Consider the following 18,597-nt stretch of genomic DNA (forward strand, 5'->3'; position numbering starts at 1 on the left):
CCTACAGGGAGCTTGGTGGGCTAAGGACCCAGAAAAAAAGAAAAACAAATGGGAGAAGAGGAATCTCAGAACTCCTAAAATATCTTTACCACAGAACTTTCCTATCCCCCAAAGGAAGGATACATTCAAAGCACTGGTTAAACCTTCTGGAGGCCCTCAGTTCTGAGAAGACCAGTCTAAACCCAGCACTCTATTTCCTCCCTAGATGGTACAGGAAGGGAGAACAGAAGACACTGGTTGCCGTGGCATGGGGTGTAACTCATGGTTATGGAGGGGCAGGACCGCACCATGGCTCTTCCGCTGAGCCTCATAATATTGGTGCTGTCCCAGAGGGACACCATGCCTTCACAAGGATCCTTCAAGTCTTTCTCCCAGGGGTCCCCATGGGTAGCAACACTATAAACAGCTTTCTGAAAGAAAGCTCCCTGGGAAACAGGAAATGCTGAGTGCTGAATAGGTAAAGATAGGGCTCTGAAGAAGGGGGGTCCCCCTGGGAAGGAGTTCCACAGAGCCAGGCAGGCTGGTTCCAAGTCTCCACCTCTGCCTGGCCTGTGGTGGCACAGTGGCTAAAGCGTTAACCTGGAACGCTGAGGTCACAGGTTTGAAACCCTGGGCTTGCCTGGTCAAGGTACATATAACAAGCTATCAATGAACAACTAAAGTGGAGCAACTTTGAGTGATACTTCTCACTCTTCCCCCTTCTCTCTGTAAAATCAATTAATAAAATCTTTAAAAAAAAAGTCTCCACCTCACACTACAGCCTCCCCCACAACCACTCCCACCTCACTCACCTCCTCACTGGCCATGGTAGTCATCTTGGTCATCAGGGACTGGATACGCTGCTGAGGGATGGAAAGAAGGAGCAGTGAGTGGGTCTGATGGTGTGAGACTTATGCAATGTGTCTCAGTAGGTCTTTGCGGTGAAATCTGCGGTTTGTTTTACTTGACCTTGCTTCGTGGTGAGCCTCATGAGAGGTGACAGGAGGAAGCTGGAAAGAGTGAGAAAGGCCAACTGATAGCATCTGGCTGAGAAAGCGCCCGGCCATTCTGCAAGCTGGGATGAAAGGGAAATCTTCCCAAATGATTGAAACAGAAACCTCAGGGGTCTACATGGGCCACACACCTCTTCAGCAGCTCGAAGCTCATCTTCCTCACGAACATCAGCTTTTTCTGTAGTCAAGAGCCCCGTGGGAAGTGTCGTTTTCTTGTCCTCAGCCTGGAAGGGAAAATGCAAAAAGAGCTGAGCATCAGGTTTGGAGACGCAGTAGAGAGAGGACAGCATTGCAAAGAGGCCTAGTCTGGCAGCCCCTGACAGTCCAGGGCCTGAGCTTCTGCTCCGACTGCAGAGCAGGCAGGCCGAACTGCAGGCCCTGCCAGGGCCCGTCTCCATCACTGAACTGCTTGCTGACTAAACCCCGAGCAAACAGTACACATTTGCCGGACGCGTCCTTACTCTGATGGGAACTCTCCCCTTCTTAATGCCTTCCAGAGCAGATCAATGCCTAAAGGAGTTTTTTTAAACTGCCAATTGAGACCTACTAGTGGGACATGCATCTAATCTAAACGGATGAAATAAAATAACAGAAAAGAACGTATCAGAGTGCTTTGCAGGTAGTCAAGGGTTTAAGTACTGTTTTATGAAACCTGAAGTCAACAAAGCTCAAAAAGCACTGGCCTAAAGAATAAAAATCTAAACTGCTTCCCTTGGTGACCAAGCTCCACATTCTGATCCAGTCTGTGGCTCTAAATGTGACACACCACACTCAGGATACCTGAATTAACTACTGTCCCACAGACATGGGCTGAAGTCTTGAGTTCTTGGCTTTAATTCCATCTCTGGGCCCTGGCCGGTTGGCTCAGCGGTAGAGCGTCGGCCTAGCGTGCGGAGGACCCGGGTTCGATTCCCGGCCAGGGCACACAGGAGAAGCGCCCATTTGCTTCTCCACCCCTCCGCCACGCTTTCCTCTCTGTCTCTCTCTTCCCCTCCCGCAGCCAAGGCTCCATTGGAGCAAAGATGGCCCGGGCGCTGGGGATGGCTCTGTGGCCTCTGCCTCAGGCGCTAGAGTGGCTCTGGTCGCAACATGGCGACGCCCAGGATGGGCAGAGCATCGTCCCCTGGTGGGCAGAGCATCGCCCCATGGTGGGCGTGCCGGGTGGATCCCGGTCGGGCGCATGCGGGAGTCTGTCTGACTGTCTCTCCCTGTTTCCAGCTTCAGAAAAATGCAAAAAAAAAAAAAAAAAAAATTCCATCTCTGCCATCTACCAGCTGGGTAACCTCAGGCTTACTTTCTGTGGATATCAGGGTCATCCAGAGTTGAAAGGGAGGACTGGTCTCAAACACCCTTTTCAGACCATCCCAATTTTAGAATGCTTTTCTACAATAAGTCTAAAACTGATCCTGAGGAACAGCCTGAGCTCCCAACTGCTGGGTATAGTTACAGAGGACACAACTTCCAGCTCAGATGTGTCATCGAACACAAGAATGACAAGACAGGCCCAATGTGAATACTCTTTCATCTCAGGATTTTTCCAACCATAATCAAACTGCCTTATTTCAGAATATAGTCATATGCATAAAGATTATTTTCAGACTTAAATTACACATCAAATTAAATGTATACATAAAATTCTTATATACCAGATGCCATATGACATACTGAAACCTAAAATATACCCTATTTTGGAGGAAATAACTTTTAGTGGAGTGAAAACACAAATGTGAAAAAAATAAATGAGAAAACCAAAAAAAGATATAATTAGTGCATGACTGATTGCTAATGAAATAAGAAGAATTAGATGTTTACTATGTTTTGGATCATTCTATGTCCTTTACATTTTAATCTTCACAACAATGCTACATGGTGGTACAATTACTGCCCTCATTTTATAGATGCTGAATTAAGGCACAAGGATTAAGCATACTGTCCAATGTCACACAGAAAAGGGATGAAGTGAAGATCTGAAACCAGCAAGTCTGCTGTTGGATCATATGCCCCTAGTCCCCACCAGGACCCTCTGATGACAGAAAGACAGTTACTCAGGACACAGAGGGGACACAGCAGGGATGGCCTCCTGAGAGAAAACCTAAAGGGTGTGAAGGCAGACAGAGCAAAGGGGGCAGGAAACAGTGGTGTCCCATTCAGGAAAACCTGAGGGCTGGGTGAGGAATGATAAAAAAGATTATTAATATACCTCAAGATGTAGAACTCTACCTTTTAAGAGGCCACTGTCTACTTTAGTTAGCACCTTATTATTTAAAAGGCAGTGGTTAAGAGCACAGGCTTTACGTCACACAACCTGGATTCATCCTCTTATTATGGCACTTAAGGAGCTGTGTGATCTTGGACAGATCACTTGGCCTCTCTGGGCCTCAGCTTTCTGACCTGAGAAACACAGGAATAAGTATCTTCCTTATGGATGCATTCAGAGGAGCAAGTGCAAAACCACACCAGGAACTCTGAACAAAGGGCCTAGAGTGCAGAAAAGGTTGGGCACTGTGAGATTTACAGGCATGCCCGGAGGCTGACATCAAGGTTCATTAATAAATACACAAATGAAAAAAAATCTGAGACTGCTTTCAGAAGTCAGAGAACCCATCTTGACTTACCTGATTTTCTGCACTAGACACCTTACTACAGAGCAGGCGTGTAGCGTATACCTGTGCTCTGTCTCTGTCAGCATCTGCTGGCATCCGTCTAGAGTCTCTCACGCAGGGAGAGGTGCTCAGGGTCCGGCAGTGGACATCACCTTCACACTTTTAGAGTTATCACAATCCAGAGGATTGACCCTGGGGCCATGACTTTCAGTCACCCTTCACTTCCAGCCCCGGGACTAGGCTGCTGCTGCTCCCCGGCCAGGGGACATCCTTGCAGCCCCGGGCTGCCCAAGGCCCAGAGCCTGGCTGGCAGCAGTCCTGCCTTCTCACGCCTGCTAGGCAGCCTGTCAGTGTCAGACAGAGGCAAAGGCAGGGTTACCCTGTCTCTCAAATATTCTCTCCCATTGTCTATGCTTTTCTTACCTTCTCTTTTTTGCTCTGGTGGCTAAATCCGTATCTCCTGCAGGCCACAAAAAAGGGAAGTTCAATTACTATTAAAAAAAATCACATGACATCTGTCATATACATTTTAATTGGATTTTTATATGAAAAGCAAATTGAGGCTATTTGGTGACTGGAGAAATATTTTAAGTGCCTAAACCACAAACATATTCCACTGTTTCTGAATGAAGGGCCAGTCCCCTATTTATCACTTAAATACTTAAATGGGAACTCATAGATAGTCCGGAGTGCAACATTCTCTGCAAGTGCAACCATTGTTCTCCGAAGAAGAAACTGCATTTCAGACACACAGTTGAAGCTAAAAGCCTTACAAATACCTGTAGAAACAAATGTGAATGTGTTTGCTCAAGCTAAACATGCTAACAGTGACTTTCACAACCTCCAGTCCAACCCACTTTTCATTCTCAAGCATAACTGAAGGATTTCGCCAATAACACTGTACTCACATCACTCAACTTTAAAGTCAAAGAACTTCACAAATGCACTTTAGTTAAAATAAGTTTATTTTCTAGCTCTGAAATCTATTTTTTAAAGCAAGTAAAACAATGCAAAAATCATTCAACTTAAAACAAAAAACATGGTGTAAAATACCCAACCTCACTTACCTTTAAATAATTTATAGGCAAATAAAAGTTACAGTCAACCATTTAAGAAAAACAAACCAAGGGCTCTCACTCTGGCCTTACTTACTGGATCAGTGCATTGGCCTCTTACCTGGTCTTCTGCCTCCAGCTTCACTTGTTCCTCCTCTTATTCAATTCCCCATTCTTATTCAACTTCCCATTGGCTTGATCAGCACTCATCAGTGGCCACCACCTCCCTCAGGATGAAACAGGACCTCCTGGACACTCTCATTAGCTCCCTTCCATGGTCCGCTTAACCACCACTCTGCCTCACCTCCTGTAGCTCACCATACATGCTCCTGTGCATCAAACTGCCTGAACAGAGAGCTTTGCACACACTGCAGTCTTCTGCTTCTCTTTCCTATGCTCCTGCACCTCAGCTCCAAAGCCTCCTCATGCAGACACTCTGCCCTGGATGATCCATCCTGTGTCTCTATGTGTCCCCCCATGTTCCAGAAGGTAATCATGCCCACCTACCTATCTGCATGTCTACATCATTCTCCTGGAGGGCATCTGTTGGTCAAATAAGTTGGTAAGTATGATATATATGTTTACTTGCTTATAGTTTGCATTGCATGTGAGGGACGGGCTGTAAGCAGGCAGGGTCCTTATAACCTAAGGCTTAGTTTTAAGACTAAGCTTTTCCCCACATCCTTGACTACTGCAGGATAGGGGGTGGTGCATGCTTATGAGGAATCCCATTTGTGCCTCAGATAAGTTACTTTGTATCAGAGACTTCCTTGTTTGTATATTGGATTAAAGGTTTTGATTTCTATACTATAAAATGGGGCAGACTAGGAGCTTGCTCTCTCTTGGTTCCTGAGATTAGCATTAGAGAACAGAGCAGAGAAAGGTCACGTGGAGGAGAGGAGAAGCAGCCAAGATGGTGGAGTGTTAAAGGAGAAGCCAGTTTGTGCAGAGAGAAGGAGATGGGGAACAGAGGTGAATAAGGCTGGTGAGACCTTTGATTCTAGGAAACTCAGATAAGTCAGTGGCTTTGGGAGCCTTGAATGGAAAGGGAAGTGTTTTCCCACTGTGTGTATTTCTTGCCTGCCGGGTGCAAGCTAGGATTAAAGTTAATGGCCCACCAGTTCTTGGCTCTGTTGTTTCATTACCATTTGTTCAAATACAATATGAACCTGCACGGGGCCAGGTGGCTGTGATGGTGGCCGTGGCTACTGACTTTACAGCATCGATGCTACTTTTACATTTGGTCATTCCAATGTATGTTGAATAAAAAAACTAACACAAGTGAAAGAAAACACAGAAATCAAGAAGCCAAAAGTATCACCTGACATGCAATAGGTTGTCATACAATTGGGGAAACCAGTCACTCACTGCTGGGCACAATGTGCCCATCCATTAGGCATAAATCTACAGGCCCAAAGCACAGCAGACAGAAACTAAAGTTGGGGTATCTACCACATTCTGTAATGGATCTCACTGCAGATTTGTGAATTGGCTTAGTCCATATCTATTGTATCTTCCTATAGTGGAGAGGCTGGAAACAAAAACTCTAGTTTTCATACTCCCTTGTACATAGGGTTCCGAATGCCAGTTAGTTTCCATCAGTCAGATGCCTTTGCTGGAGTTTTGAAAGTACAACAGTTAGATGAGGAGAGAGGGAGGTCATAAAGGATTCACTGTGCGGTGTGGCTCACAGTAGAAGTAACCTGGTTGGGGGCCAGCAGCTGTCACAGTGGCTTCCTGATTCTGGCAGAAGTAGTGTGGTCTTTTGTCAGCAGCTGCAGCCCAGCTTCCTGATTCCACAGGCTGCTCGCTAAGCAGCTTTCTGATTGTGGAGTACAGCAGCACCCTTGGAAGCCCTGTTCTAATGTGGTGCTTGGGAGATGGCCCTGACTCAGTCGAGATAACATGATTTAAGCCTTCCTATGGACCCTTATAACTAATCCTTCTGCTGGAACTAGCAGGAAGGCTTTGTGTGTTCTCAACCAGGGATCCTTGACCAATTTTGGATCTCACCAAGTTTCTGATCCCAAAGTGTCCCTGCACCTTGAGTATTTGCTTTCCAGGCTTTATAGTCTGTGTAGAGCAGGGGTCTCAAACTCAACTCATCATGTGGGCCGCAGAGCAAGGTCACAGCCGTTCGGCGGGCCGCACTAGGTCTACAAAAGGCAACTGTTACGCAACACTTTTCTCACTGCAGTTGAAAAAAAAAAAAAAAATCAGTACAACAAGCACAATCGTACATGCAGTTTACTCAGTGTCACAAAACGACCAGAAACTGTAGTTCGCATCACAACTGCTGTTAACTAAGCTAATATCTAGCTAGGATGCTAGAGAAATGAAAAATACAAGTAGGCCCCTAGGCTTACTTAATTTTATCCAAAATATTTTGAACTTCGTGGATTAGTCTGCGGGCCGCACAAAATTGTTCCGCGAGTTTGAGACCCCTGGTGTAGAGCAAAGGGCAGAGGACATGCCCTCAGGCAGAGAGCCCTCATCTACTGTTTGTGTTTATACCAGCAGTGCACTCATCCTACTGTGTAGACTAATTATGTTCTGTGGAATCTGCCTGTTGAGCTCCTGGGGCAAGGTGGAGGAGGGTAGTATTTGCTTCATTATCTTTCTACATTTTAAAAATAGAGGTGTAATTCACATAATATAAAATTTACCATTGTAAACTGTATATATACTTCAGTGGTTTTTAGTGTAGTCACTATTTTGTGCGAGCATCACCACTAACTAATTCCAGAATAGTTTCATCACCCCCAAAAGAAACCCACACCTATCAGCAGTTAGCACCACTTCCCTCTCTCCCATCCCCTGGCAACCAGTAACCTGCTTTCTGTCTCTGAATTTGCCAATAGATGAAATTACACAATATGTGGCCTTTTATGTCTAGCTTTTTTTAGCATGTTTTTAAGGTTCATCCATTTTGTAGTACAAATCAGTATTTAATTCCTTTTTCTGACTAAATAATATCCCATTATGGATAAACCACATTTTGTTTATCTACTCATCAGCTGATGGACATCTGTGTCCTTTCATTTTAGCAACTGTGATTAGCGCTGTTACATATATTCATGTACAGCTTCATTCATTTTTGTATCCCTAATACCCAGTACTGTGCCCGGCACACAGCAGTTAAAGGATAGAAAGCTATCTCTGACTCCTAACCTAACCTCCTGACACAGTTTTAACCTTGTTTTACAAACACAGAGGAGTATAAGCTAAGCCGCCTGCAGCTTCCAAGACAACTGCCATCACTCAAGATAACTTGAATGACCTACTGCAGCTGGACAACCACAGAACCAAACTGCCCTCCAATGCCCAGTTGTCTTGTGACGATAAGCACACTGTTCCTGAAAACCCAACAGATGCCAAACCCCCACCTGTCTCGGAGCCGGTGCTACTGTCCTAGAGCCCGGCCCTTTCCACTCTTGGAAAGTAATCCACTTTTCTATTTCAGCATTCCACTCCTAGTGAATTCTTGCATAGCCTACCTCTCCGGCCAACCTAACAGCTGGCACTCAATAAAGGTTTGCTGAAGGAAGAGTCCAGGTGATTTTTCTAAAGGCTTCCTTCTCCATGTGACATGATGGCGATGCTTCCATGACAAGACCTGTCTTCTGTTGCCCATTAATGCCTGCCACACTGTGTACCCTATTTTTCCTCTTCCAATTATGTTCAAGCTTCACCAGGAAAAAGAGATATCCCCTTAGGGCCCATCATTCCCTACAAAGAGCAGGGAGATTTTCAATTTATTTCCACTACAAAAGCATTTACTTCTCTTTCACCCTCCCCAGGTATGCTGCTCTATCCTAGAGCCAGCCTCTCTCCTCTTCCCAGTCAGCCCTAACCTTTCCTCTCAAGAGCAGCCTGATCAGCAGTGCCATGTGGTTCAATGTGTTCCTGCCTTTCCCCTGGTTACCTCTGACTCACCAGCTCTGCCAACGGCTGCCGCCATCAGCACCTCTTACCTACACCCACTACTCAGTCTTGAACATCAAGGATGTGCATCTTCTAGAACAGCGGAGCCCACAGGAAATAAAACGAGAGCCACGTATATAACTTTACATTAGTAGATTCATAATACTCAAGTTATTCTGACAATAAACCATATTCTAATAAGTAAGTCAAGCATGAGTTTTAAAATTTATATTTAACTTAAAATTATAATTCTGTTCATAAGCCACACTAGTCACATTGCAAATAACCACATATAGCTGGTGGCTACCTTATTGGATATCACAGTTCTAGAAAACAAACTAATCTTCAAGAACAATTGCCCAGGGCAAATCAAGCTCTCTGGAATGTGAACAAAACAGGGGCTTAAGAAAGCCCTTAATACTAAAGACTGTGAACCCTGCTCTTTGTTCATTCATTTACTAAATACTTTCTATGAGCACACAAAAGCCTTACTATCACGTGGGACAGAGGTTGGGAGAGACATGTCTTATTTCATTTACTAAGTACAGAATGACTCAACACAACTCAAAATCAAGCCTCAAACAGTGTAGAATAGGCTAACTGCAGCATGCTAGTAGTTGGGTTTCAAAGTCCACTTGCAAGTAAAATACACTGCACGTAAAATACATTTTTCTACAGTGACAGTTTTAACCTGTGATTAGGTGTTTAGGTTAGCTCCTAAAGGTTGATTGGAACCATAATAGCTCAATTTCTAGTGTTATTTGACAAATGAAAAGTCAAAGAAGGGGGAAGAAGCTGGGATGCTGACCTCCCAGCCAGATGCACTGTGGGCCTAGGCTGATGCGTGACAGGAGCACCGATGGAAGATGGGGGATGTGGATTCCTAGGTGAGGATGAGCAATGGAGGGTGAAAATCCATGAGGGGAGTCCCACAGCCAGCAAAGGTCCAGCCTGATTGAAGGGAGAAGGGAAGGAAGAATGGGTAAGGCTTCGCATACAGGGGCTAGAAAGAGGGCTAGTTACAGGAGAAATGAGAATATAGGGACAAGTAACTAATAGGAAAGAATCGTCATTTGAATCTAAAGGTTATACTTAAGGGAATTTTAGAACTGAAATCTGCTACTGCTGCTGCTGCTGCTACTGCTAGGACCTAATAACATTTACTGCTTTCTACAGGGGACAAACTGCTGACAGTCCTTCATGTGATTATGTAATCCACATTTAATGGTCGAGATCCCCAAGCAGTATAGAGTACTCAATAGACCATGAGGAAAGAGTCTAATAGTCAGAAAAGAGGGAAGGGGCCTTCCCCAGAATAGGGAATAAAACATACACTTGTTGGGGCTTTGAGTTTTATCCATTTTATTTATCAGATTAATAACCACTCTCTTATTGTTTAGTCTCAGACAAAACAACAAAGACTGGGCCTGTCTTTCTAAAATCAAGAACCAAACTCTCACTGGAGACTCAAACAATATTTGTAGATAATGATAATGACATACCTTTATTTTTTTTGTGACAGGGACAGAGAGCGAGAGACAGAGAGAGGGACAGATAGGGACAGACAGACAGGAAGGGAGAGATGGGAAGCATCAATTCTTTGTTGCAGCTCCTTAGTCTCCTTAGTTGTTCATTGATTGCTTTCTCATATGTGCCTTGATGGGGGGTGGGGGGTACTGTAGAGCAAGGGACCCCTTGCTCAAGCCAGCAACCTTGGGTTCAAACCAGTGACCCTGGGCTTCAACCCAGCGACCATGGGGTCATGTCTATGATCCCATGCTCAAGCCAGTGACTCCACCCCACACTCAAGCTGGTGAGCCCACGCTCAAGTCGGCGACCTCGGGGTTTCGAACCTGGGTCCTCTGGGTCCCAGTCTGACGCTCTATCCACTGTGCCACCGCCTGGTCAGGCAAGTCATACTTTTGGAGTCCAAGGAACCTGACTTCAAGTCCTAGTTTGAGGCTCTGAATAGTTTTTAACAGTTAATAGTTGACTTGGGCACATTATTTGTTAACCTTTTGAATGCTGTCTTTATCATTCTCAATAAGGAAAATGAACCAAATAAATTATAAGAATGTAATAAATATTTACTTCCCCATCTCTCAAACACTCACCATTCTTTATCAGCAAAGCTAAAAAGAAAGCAAAATAATCCCTCTCCTAAAAAATAAAATCAACAAATCCTCCATCCTATCTATCTAGGCTTAGAGGTCAGCATGAACACCAGCAGGAACTGAGGTTGGTATTGAGACACCTTGCTCTTTATCACACTCCAAATATGCAAAGAGTCACAGATGAAACCTGTACCTTACTCCCTTCCCTGAAGAGAACCAAGCCAGGCTCTGGCATCAAACTGCCCCAAGCACTCCTGAGGATGAGCAGGGAGGTCCCGAATTCACCCAGGCATCACATGGTGATAACAACGATCATCTATGACAGTGTTTTTCAATTGTCAGTACACAGACTGGTGCCTGATCACGAGAAAGCAACCTTGATGTTATATGAAGACTATAGACCCAATGACTATATAAACTCTAGTCTTCATATAACATCAGGGTGGTTACCTCTTTCACGGACCAGAATGACATTTCTGTCAGACCATCACCAGTCCGCAGAGTGGATGAAAACCACTGATCTATGACACATGCATGAAATTCAATGTGAATTCAATGAGAATTTCAAAAAAAAAATAAAAAAAATTGAGATTTGTCAGCATGGTCTCCATGAGGTGGGAAATTTATTGAATCTCCAACTCCTTTTCAGCCCCAGGAACATTGGTGTTTCCATGGTAATGGAAAAACTGGAGCTTTGACCAATACAAACTACCAAAGCCACAACACTGCCCTGAGTGCTGTCGGGCTCTGGAACATGTTGACACAAACAAGTTCTCCCCTCCAGCTCCAGCCCACCCAGAACAGCCTCACCTGCCCAACCACCGCTGGGGCTCAGCTGGAAAGACCCGCTCACAGTGCCCAGGGCATGTAATCTGTCACAAAGGGCTCCACACTCAGAAGTGCCCCACATTTAGTTGTTTTGCTGTCTTGAAATTCTTAATAATTAATTATTATTAATAATTCTTAACAAGGGGCCCTGCACTTTCATTTTATACTGTGCCACATTGGGCCACGCATATTATATAGTTGGTCTGATGATGCCTGACTCAAAAGAGTTCAAATCACAGCAGCAACCGGCAAGCTGTGGAGGCAGCCCTCACACCAGCTTAGGGCCAGAACTAACAACTTCTTTTGAATGAAACAGACTAGTTTTCATTCTTAGACAGGAAGGACTTGACTCCACACAACCCCCTTAAAAAACAACAAAAGTAGTAGCAATAGCAATTTGAAAGACAGAATACTTAAGCCAATAAGCCTAGTATCCATGTGTTTCTCTCCCATCTCCTGGAGGGGGCGCCATCAGATGCTCACTCGGGGGAGCGAGTGGCAGTGCTGTTAGTGCCACCACACACAGGGCTGGGTGATGAGGCGGAGCAGCACACAGCAACCAGCACAGAGCAGAAAGGAAGCAGCGCAGGGGGATATACTCACATCAAGGAATCAGTTACCCTAAGTAGAAAATGCAGGACATAAGTAAAGGTTAATACCCAGCGTCAACCAAAAACTTCAGGGAGAAGTACCTCCTTACTTGTGTTTTTGTGTGTGCGTGTGTGTGTGTGTGTGTATGTGTGACAGAGACACAGAGAGAGAGAGAGAGAGAGAGACAGACAGACAGACAGGGACAGACAGACAGGAAGGGAGAGAGATGAGAAGCATCAATTCTTCACTGTGGCACCGTAGTTGTTCATTGATTGCTTTCTCATAAGTGCCTTGACAGGAGGGCTCCAGCAGAGCAAATGACCCCTTGCTCAAACCAGCGACCTTGGGCTTCAAACCAGCAACCTTTGGGCTTGAGCTAGCGACCATGGGGTCATGTCTATGATCCCACGCTCAAGCCAGCGACCCCATGCTCAAGCTGGTGAACCATGCTCAAACCAAATGAGCCCACACTCAAGCCAGCAACCTTGGGGTTTCGAAACTGGGTCCTCCGCGCCCCAGTCCGATGCTCTATTCACTGTGCCACTGCCCGGTCAGGCCTTATTTGAGTTTTAGGTAAAAACTAAGAATATGAAATAAGAATTGCTTTTTAAAAACTAGAAGTGTTTTAAGAAGTGACAAAACTACTTCCAAATTCTTCATTTTCCTACTCAGGAAAATTCTTCACAAGAAACCCCCAAACTATTATTCTAACACTTAAAGCAAAAGTGTTGAACATTCTACTTTACCTGAAGGTTTTATCAAAGGGCAGAGACATGAAGGGCAAACAATCCCCGGTCTCCACAAACGCCCCAAACTCCCAACTCACAAGGAGAGCAATCCAGAGCACAGTTACACACATTTCTAGAGAGGAGTTTCAGAGTTCAGGCCTCAACCATCATCAGGGAAGCTACCCTAAAAACTTGGGTAACTCAATGCTAGACAGAAAAGATTTAGATGCCAGAAATCCTGGGTCCAAAATGGTAAACTAATCAGGTAAAAGCCAACCAAATTAATCCCAATGAAGAAATCCCACTCATACCTGCCATATTCCAAAAGTGTAGCATGGATTCGAGATTCTTCATCGAGCAGCTCCTCTGCTCCCTGTTGGCGTTTGTATTTTCTACGGGGCTTGTAAACATCCTAAGGAATGAATGAGACAGAGGAGTTCAGAGTTTGAGGAGGCTTTCCTCCAGTACTGGTTGTCTAATGCAAACAGCCAGCCAGGAGAGTGTCTTTTCCAATTACAATAGTGGGCACTCAGGGTGCTGCCTTCAGGACTCTGCTCCTTTGACTTTTATATGGGTAGCAAATATTTCCACCCAATCTATTGCTTTTCAACTGGTGTTTTTTGTCCTACAACATTTTAACATTTTATATAGTCAAACTTATCAATCACTTTGTAGCTTCTCATTCCAGGGCTTGTGAAGGAACTTCTTTGTTACTTTTATAGTTTATATTTAGCCTTTTCATCTATTCAGATTTTTTTTTTTGTATAGTGAAAGGTAGGGGTCTAGCTATTTTTTTCTGAATGGAAAATCAAGTTCCACAAAGTCATCAATTTAAGTCTATCCTTTTCCCTATTTGAAATACACACACACACACACACCTTCTAAACAAGTATATGGCATGTAATATGTGCTCAATTAATGATGGTCTTCGCCCCCAGATGACCTGGGTTGTCATTTTCTCCCAAATGTCCTTTTAACTGCCAAGCTGGCAGTTGTGTATGCTAGCGGGGTATTCTAGTTTGTGTCTCTGGATCTTTTCTTCACCACCAAAGTCCACTGCATCTAATCTCTACCTGGGCACCACCCGGACAAGCAACCCTGTCAGCTTTCTCCAGATAGTGGCATTTTTATTCTAATTAGAATTGTTCCCCTTGATAATTCTGGCTGTTTATTGTTATTTTACTTTTTATTATAAAATATTTCAAACATACAGAAAAAACTTTCTGTAACATATACTATATAATTTCAACAGTTTTTTGGAAAAGGAATGAACCAGGGTCTGAGATGATGCCGGAGGGCTGTTCTGATAGATTGCCACCGCAAATATTCCCGTGTTTGCTGCTGGTGTCCCTATAAGTAGGAAGATAGAAATAGCATAAAATATATTTGTGGGAAAGCAGAAAAATATAATGATCCCAGATGACATCAATTACTGCATCTGCTTCAATTTCCACTAAGCTCTGCTATTATAGCAGAACTATCTAATTGAGCTTAACTGCTATCTTCCTTAGTTACCATTGATAGAGTCAATGACCCAAGGCAGAAAACTGAACTCTCCTAAAAAAAGAATCAACTCCAAAACATAGCATACTGAAACCAACAGCTACAAGGACGTTTTATTCTGACAATGAAAATGTTGGCTTTGTGTAATTATTACTCATACTTCTCACACTGAAGAAGCAAAGATGAAATCATTTGCTCTGGATTGCTGGGAGAATATTAGGCCTGGCCCCAGGCGCTCTGGCCCCAAGGGTTCACCACTACACTACTTTGGTACTGATGGGCCCTCCAGTCACCCACAACCATTCAGCTGAGCCCTCTCATGCGACTCACTGTATAATCTGAAGCTACCACTTGAATCATTACAGGGATCGGGACCTAATAAGGACCTAACAGTAATACAAACCTAAAAGTGAGAGGTTTCTAGGCCAACCAAAAAGGACTATTGCTGAGTCACCCTAGAAAGCAATATGAGTCAGGAATACTGATGTCTAGTCCTGTCTCTGGCACTAACTAGCTGTATGACCTTGGGAAAGGCAGCTCCCTCAGTGGGCCTGTGTGTGAGCCATCGTGGTGAGGAAGTAGAAGGTGGTGAAGGGAGCAGCTAACTATTGCTTGAAAAGTCAAGAAATTTTAAAGAAAGTCAAGTACTGTCATCATCTGCTCTTTTTCTTTTAGTGAGAGACAGACAGCTAGAGACAGGAAGAGAGATGGGAAGCAGTAACTCATAGTTGTGGCCCTTTTAGCTGTTCCTTAATGGTTTTTCTCTCGTATGTGCTCTAATGAGGCTTTGGGTGGGTGGAGTGCTCCAGTCAAGCCAATGACCCCTTGCTCAAGCCAGTGACCTTAGGGCTCAAGCCAGCAACCACGGGGTCATGTCCATGATCCTACGCTTAAGCCAGATGAGCCCTCGCTCAAGCCGGCAACCTCGTGATTTCAAATCTGGGTCTTCAGTGCCCCAGGTAGATGCTCTAATCACTGCGCAACCACCTGGTCAGGCATGTGCTCTTTTTCTTACTGTATATTAATACTGCCATCAAATCTGAAAATAGTATTTGGCCTCAGAGTTTAATCATCTTAAAGATTGTCCCGGCTCTGCCAGTGGCTCAGTAGATAGAACACTGTGGCCTGGCATATGGATGTCCTGATAGATCTCCAGTCAGGGCACACAGGAGAAGTGACCATCTGCTTCTCCTCCTTCCTTCTCCCCCTCTTTCCCTCTTTCCCTCCCACAGCCAGTGGTCTGACTGGTTCAAGTGTGGCCCTGGGTGCCTAGGATAGCTCCACTGAAGCACATCAGCCTCAGGCGCTAAATATAGCTCTGTACTTGAGCATTAGCCCAAGTTGGGGTTGCTGGGTGGATCCCGATTTGGGTGCATGTGGGAGTCTGCCTCACTATCTCCCCTCTTCTCACCTAAAAAACAAACAAATTGTCCAGTTCTCCCATTTCCAAAATGGAATTGAGGAAAAGATACAGGTTACAACTATAAAGTGAGAATTTGGGGGGGTGGGTAAATAAGCACTTTGTGTCTTTCATCATCAAATGATTGCTACTCATTCGAGAGAAAGCACCGTGGGAGACCACATACTTATTTTTAAAGTAAAAAACATGTAAAATAACACTGTACATTATTCTCGGAAGAGAATGTACACCCAGTCTACGGCCATACCACCCTGAACGTGCCCGATCTCGTATGATCTCGGAAGCTAAGCAGGGTCGGGCCTGGTTAGTATTTGAATGGGAGAGAATGTACACCTAGGCACTGAGGCTTCCCCATCAGCTCAGTTACGAAGGCTGGGGGTGAGCTGGGGGTGGGCTGACAAGGTTCTGCTGGGCTTCGGCCCAGAGTGTTTGGAAAGGCCCAGAGCTCTCCACTGCCTCTTGTGCTGGGGAAGCAGGCTCACATTAAGACACACTGTGCATATGGTAACAAAGGCCATTCTAGAGTCTCCTACATAGAGCTCAGAAGCTACTCTGCCTCTCCAAAGCCACAGTAGGGGTGGTAACCTCACTTTACCATATCCAGCTCATAATCTGCTTTTTTGGAGGTATTCAAAGTTTACACTTGTCACTGGCACAAATGAGGAAGGGCTTTGGGTTTGGAAAATGTCTCCCTTAAAGCTGGAACTAAGAAAAACAGAGGGCAGTGGCAAGTTTTATCTGAGACTGGTGTGTCCAAATATGCAGTACATGAGACAAGCAGGGCCCTCACACCCTCAGAGGTCAGCACCTGGGTAATGCCAACAGACACCAACCTCAGGAAGACGGTTTTGTGATTTAAATCAAAGCGCTATTTAGAGGCTGTGAATCTATGTTCTTTTACAGAAAAATAGAAGCAAGGGAACTTACTGAAAGGTCAACAACAGTCTTGATGGCCTTTTCTTTTCTCTTTATGAAGTCATCATCCTGTAAGACAAAACACAGGGATTATGCAAATCTGTGTAAAGACTGAAACTCAACTGGACTGCTCAGAAATCTATCTTATAAACTGATTTCAAATCATAACTTTGCCTAAGGAAGTCTTAATTTTCTAACAGACTGAAACATATAAAATGTGGGGAAAAGCCAGAGCCTCTGCAGAGAGCTCTGAAACAGATTCACACAGTGAGTAAGAGAAAGGGGAACCAGAGAGTGCTGTGGTGCACACAGGTGCTCACACTGAGAACCCTTATGAACAGGTTACCTAACATCTAACCCTCAGTTTCTCCATTTGTAAAATGAGACATCAACATCTATCTCAGGGAGCGACGGAGAGGACTGAAGTAGAAGGCATGTGCTATGCTGTGACTGGGATACAATAAGAACATGCTAGCTCTCAGCTGTTGCTATTGTAGGGATGATTGTTAAACTGTTAATATAGGAATGTCCCAGGCAGGTGGGCTCTCAAAAAGCTTTATGTGATTATATAAAAATATATTCATGTCCTTGCAATTTAAGAAAAGTTCTGGATCAGGTACCAAAATTGAGACAAAAAGGACAAAACTGTAGGTCTTCACGCTCAGTTCCCAGGGGGTATGTAGAGGAGCCTGAGCTTACTAAGCCCCTTCCTGGGAGTCTCTAAGTGTGCACTCACGGTATAGGCTGGATGAGAAGAGAAAAGAAGAAAACTGACCTCAGGGAGACTGTAGGTTTTCTGAAACTGGGATATAGAGTAGGAGCGGATGTAGTCACCCATCTCTTCTTTTGTCTCTATAGCTCGCTTCACCAGCCACTGGGGAAGAAAGTTAGGAACGTGGTGAGTAGGGCTGAAATACCACCACGGTGAAAGCCAACTCAGAGATGGCACAACTTGTGAACCCCAATCACCATATTTGAATGGACCAGTTGATGAAATACTATCAACGTGTTCTGTCCTACAGGCAAAGCCAGCAGCTAGATGTCTGAGATGATAAGATCCAGTGAGACTTGGAGCTGAGTGGCTGTGCAGGAGCTTGAAAGCCTCACCTCAGAGCCTCAGGACTCAGTTCCCACCTTCGGGCAAAGCAGAGGTGAGAGTAACAGTTCCTTTCACCTCAAAGAGCTGCCATGGGAGCAAATGAAATCACAAGTACTAAAGTGCTTTTCAAATACCTGAAGCACAATGCGAACAGAGCCATTCTCCACAACTATCTGGATCTAGGCAGATCTTACTGTAACTCTTTCTCCTGAGCTGCTTGCACCAGAGACCAAAGAATAGAGAAGAAACACAAGGAACACCTCATATAACCCCTCATTTGACAGATTAAAAAACTCAAATATTCAGATTTGAGAATAGGGTATACTGAGTACACAGCCCCAGGTTTCGGGTAAGTCTGATACTCACAACATTTTCTCTTTTAATCCACATAACACTATAAGCAGTTGGTACCAAGTGCATTTTACAGAACCTGAAGCTCAGAGAGGATATGTAATTTACCCATTGACCCATAGCTAGCAAGCCACAAAGCCATGAGTCACTACTTGGAGGGTCTTCTACACCAGAAGACTGGACATACGGGTTTCATTATAAATGTTTCCCAGTTCTACTGGATTGAGGTGCAGAAGTAGCTGCTCTTCATTTTCTCCTACTTAAAACTCCACTTTAATTAAAACACACACATGCACACACTCCTACCCCATAATCTGTGGGAGATCCAGACACTCCCAAGGTAAGAAAACTAACAGCAAAAGAGCCTTCACATCTCCACCCTGGCTCTTCACTCATTCCCTTTAGTACTGAAGAACATTACAGAAGCAGATCTCATCTGTAAGGGTGGTCATTCTCTCTCCAGAGAGAGCTACT

At 44.6% G+C, this 18,597-nt stretch overlaps 1 protein-coding gene across 4 annotated transcripts in view; it reads right to left on the reverse strand.

Annotated features, from left to right (window-relative positions):
• Positions 1–18,597, reverse strand: part of CCDC93 (coiled-coil domain containing 93) — a 94,638-nt gene that overhangs the window by 52,688 nt on the left and 23,353 nt on the right. For 2 of the 4 annotated variants that reach the window (XM_066281160.1, XM_066281162.1), the window contains exons 5-11: positions 17,449–17,547; positions 16,686–16,742; positions 13,147–13,247; positions 12,120–12,137; positions 4,019–4,055; positions 1,124–1,216; positions 792–842 (exon numbers count right to left, since the gene is read on the reverse strand). In XM_066281160.1, the coding sequence (XP_066137257.1) occupies positions 792–842; positions 1,124–1,216; positions 4,019–4,055; positions 12,120–12,137; positions 13,147–13,247; positions 16,686–16,742; positions 17,449–17,547 (456 nt within the window). The remainder of the gene's footprint in view (positions 1–791; positions 843–1,123; positions 1,217–4,018; positions 4,056–12,119; positions 12,138–13,146; positions 13,248–16,685; positions 16,743–17,448; positions 17,548–18,597) is intronic. The other 2 variants (XM_066281161.1, XM_066281163.1) reach the window with 1 other exon arrangement.

Source organism: Saccopteryx bilineata, chromosome 5, assembly GCF_036850765.1.
Source record: "Saccopteryx bilineata isolate mSacBil1 chromosome 5, mSacBil1_pri_phased_curated, whole genome shotgun sequence".
NCBI lineage: Eukaryota > Metazoa > Chordata > Mammalia > Chiroptera > Emballonuridae > Saccopteryx > Saccopteryx bilineata.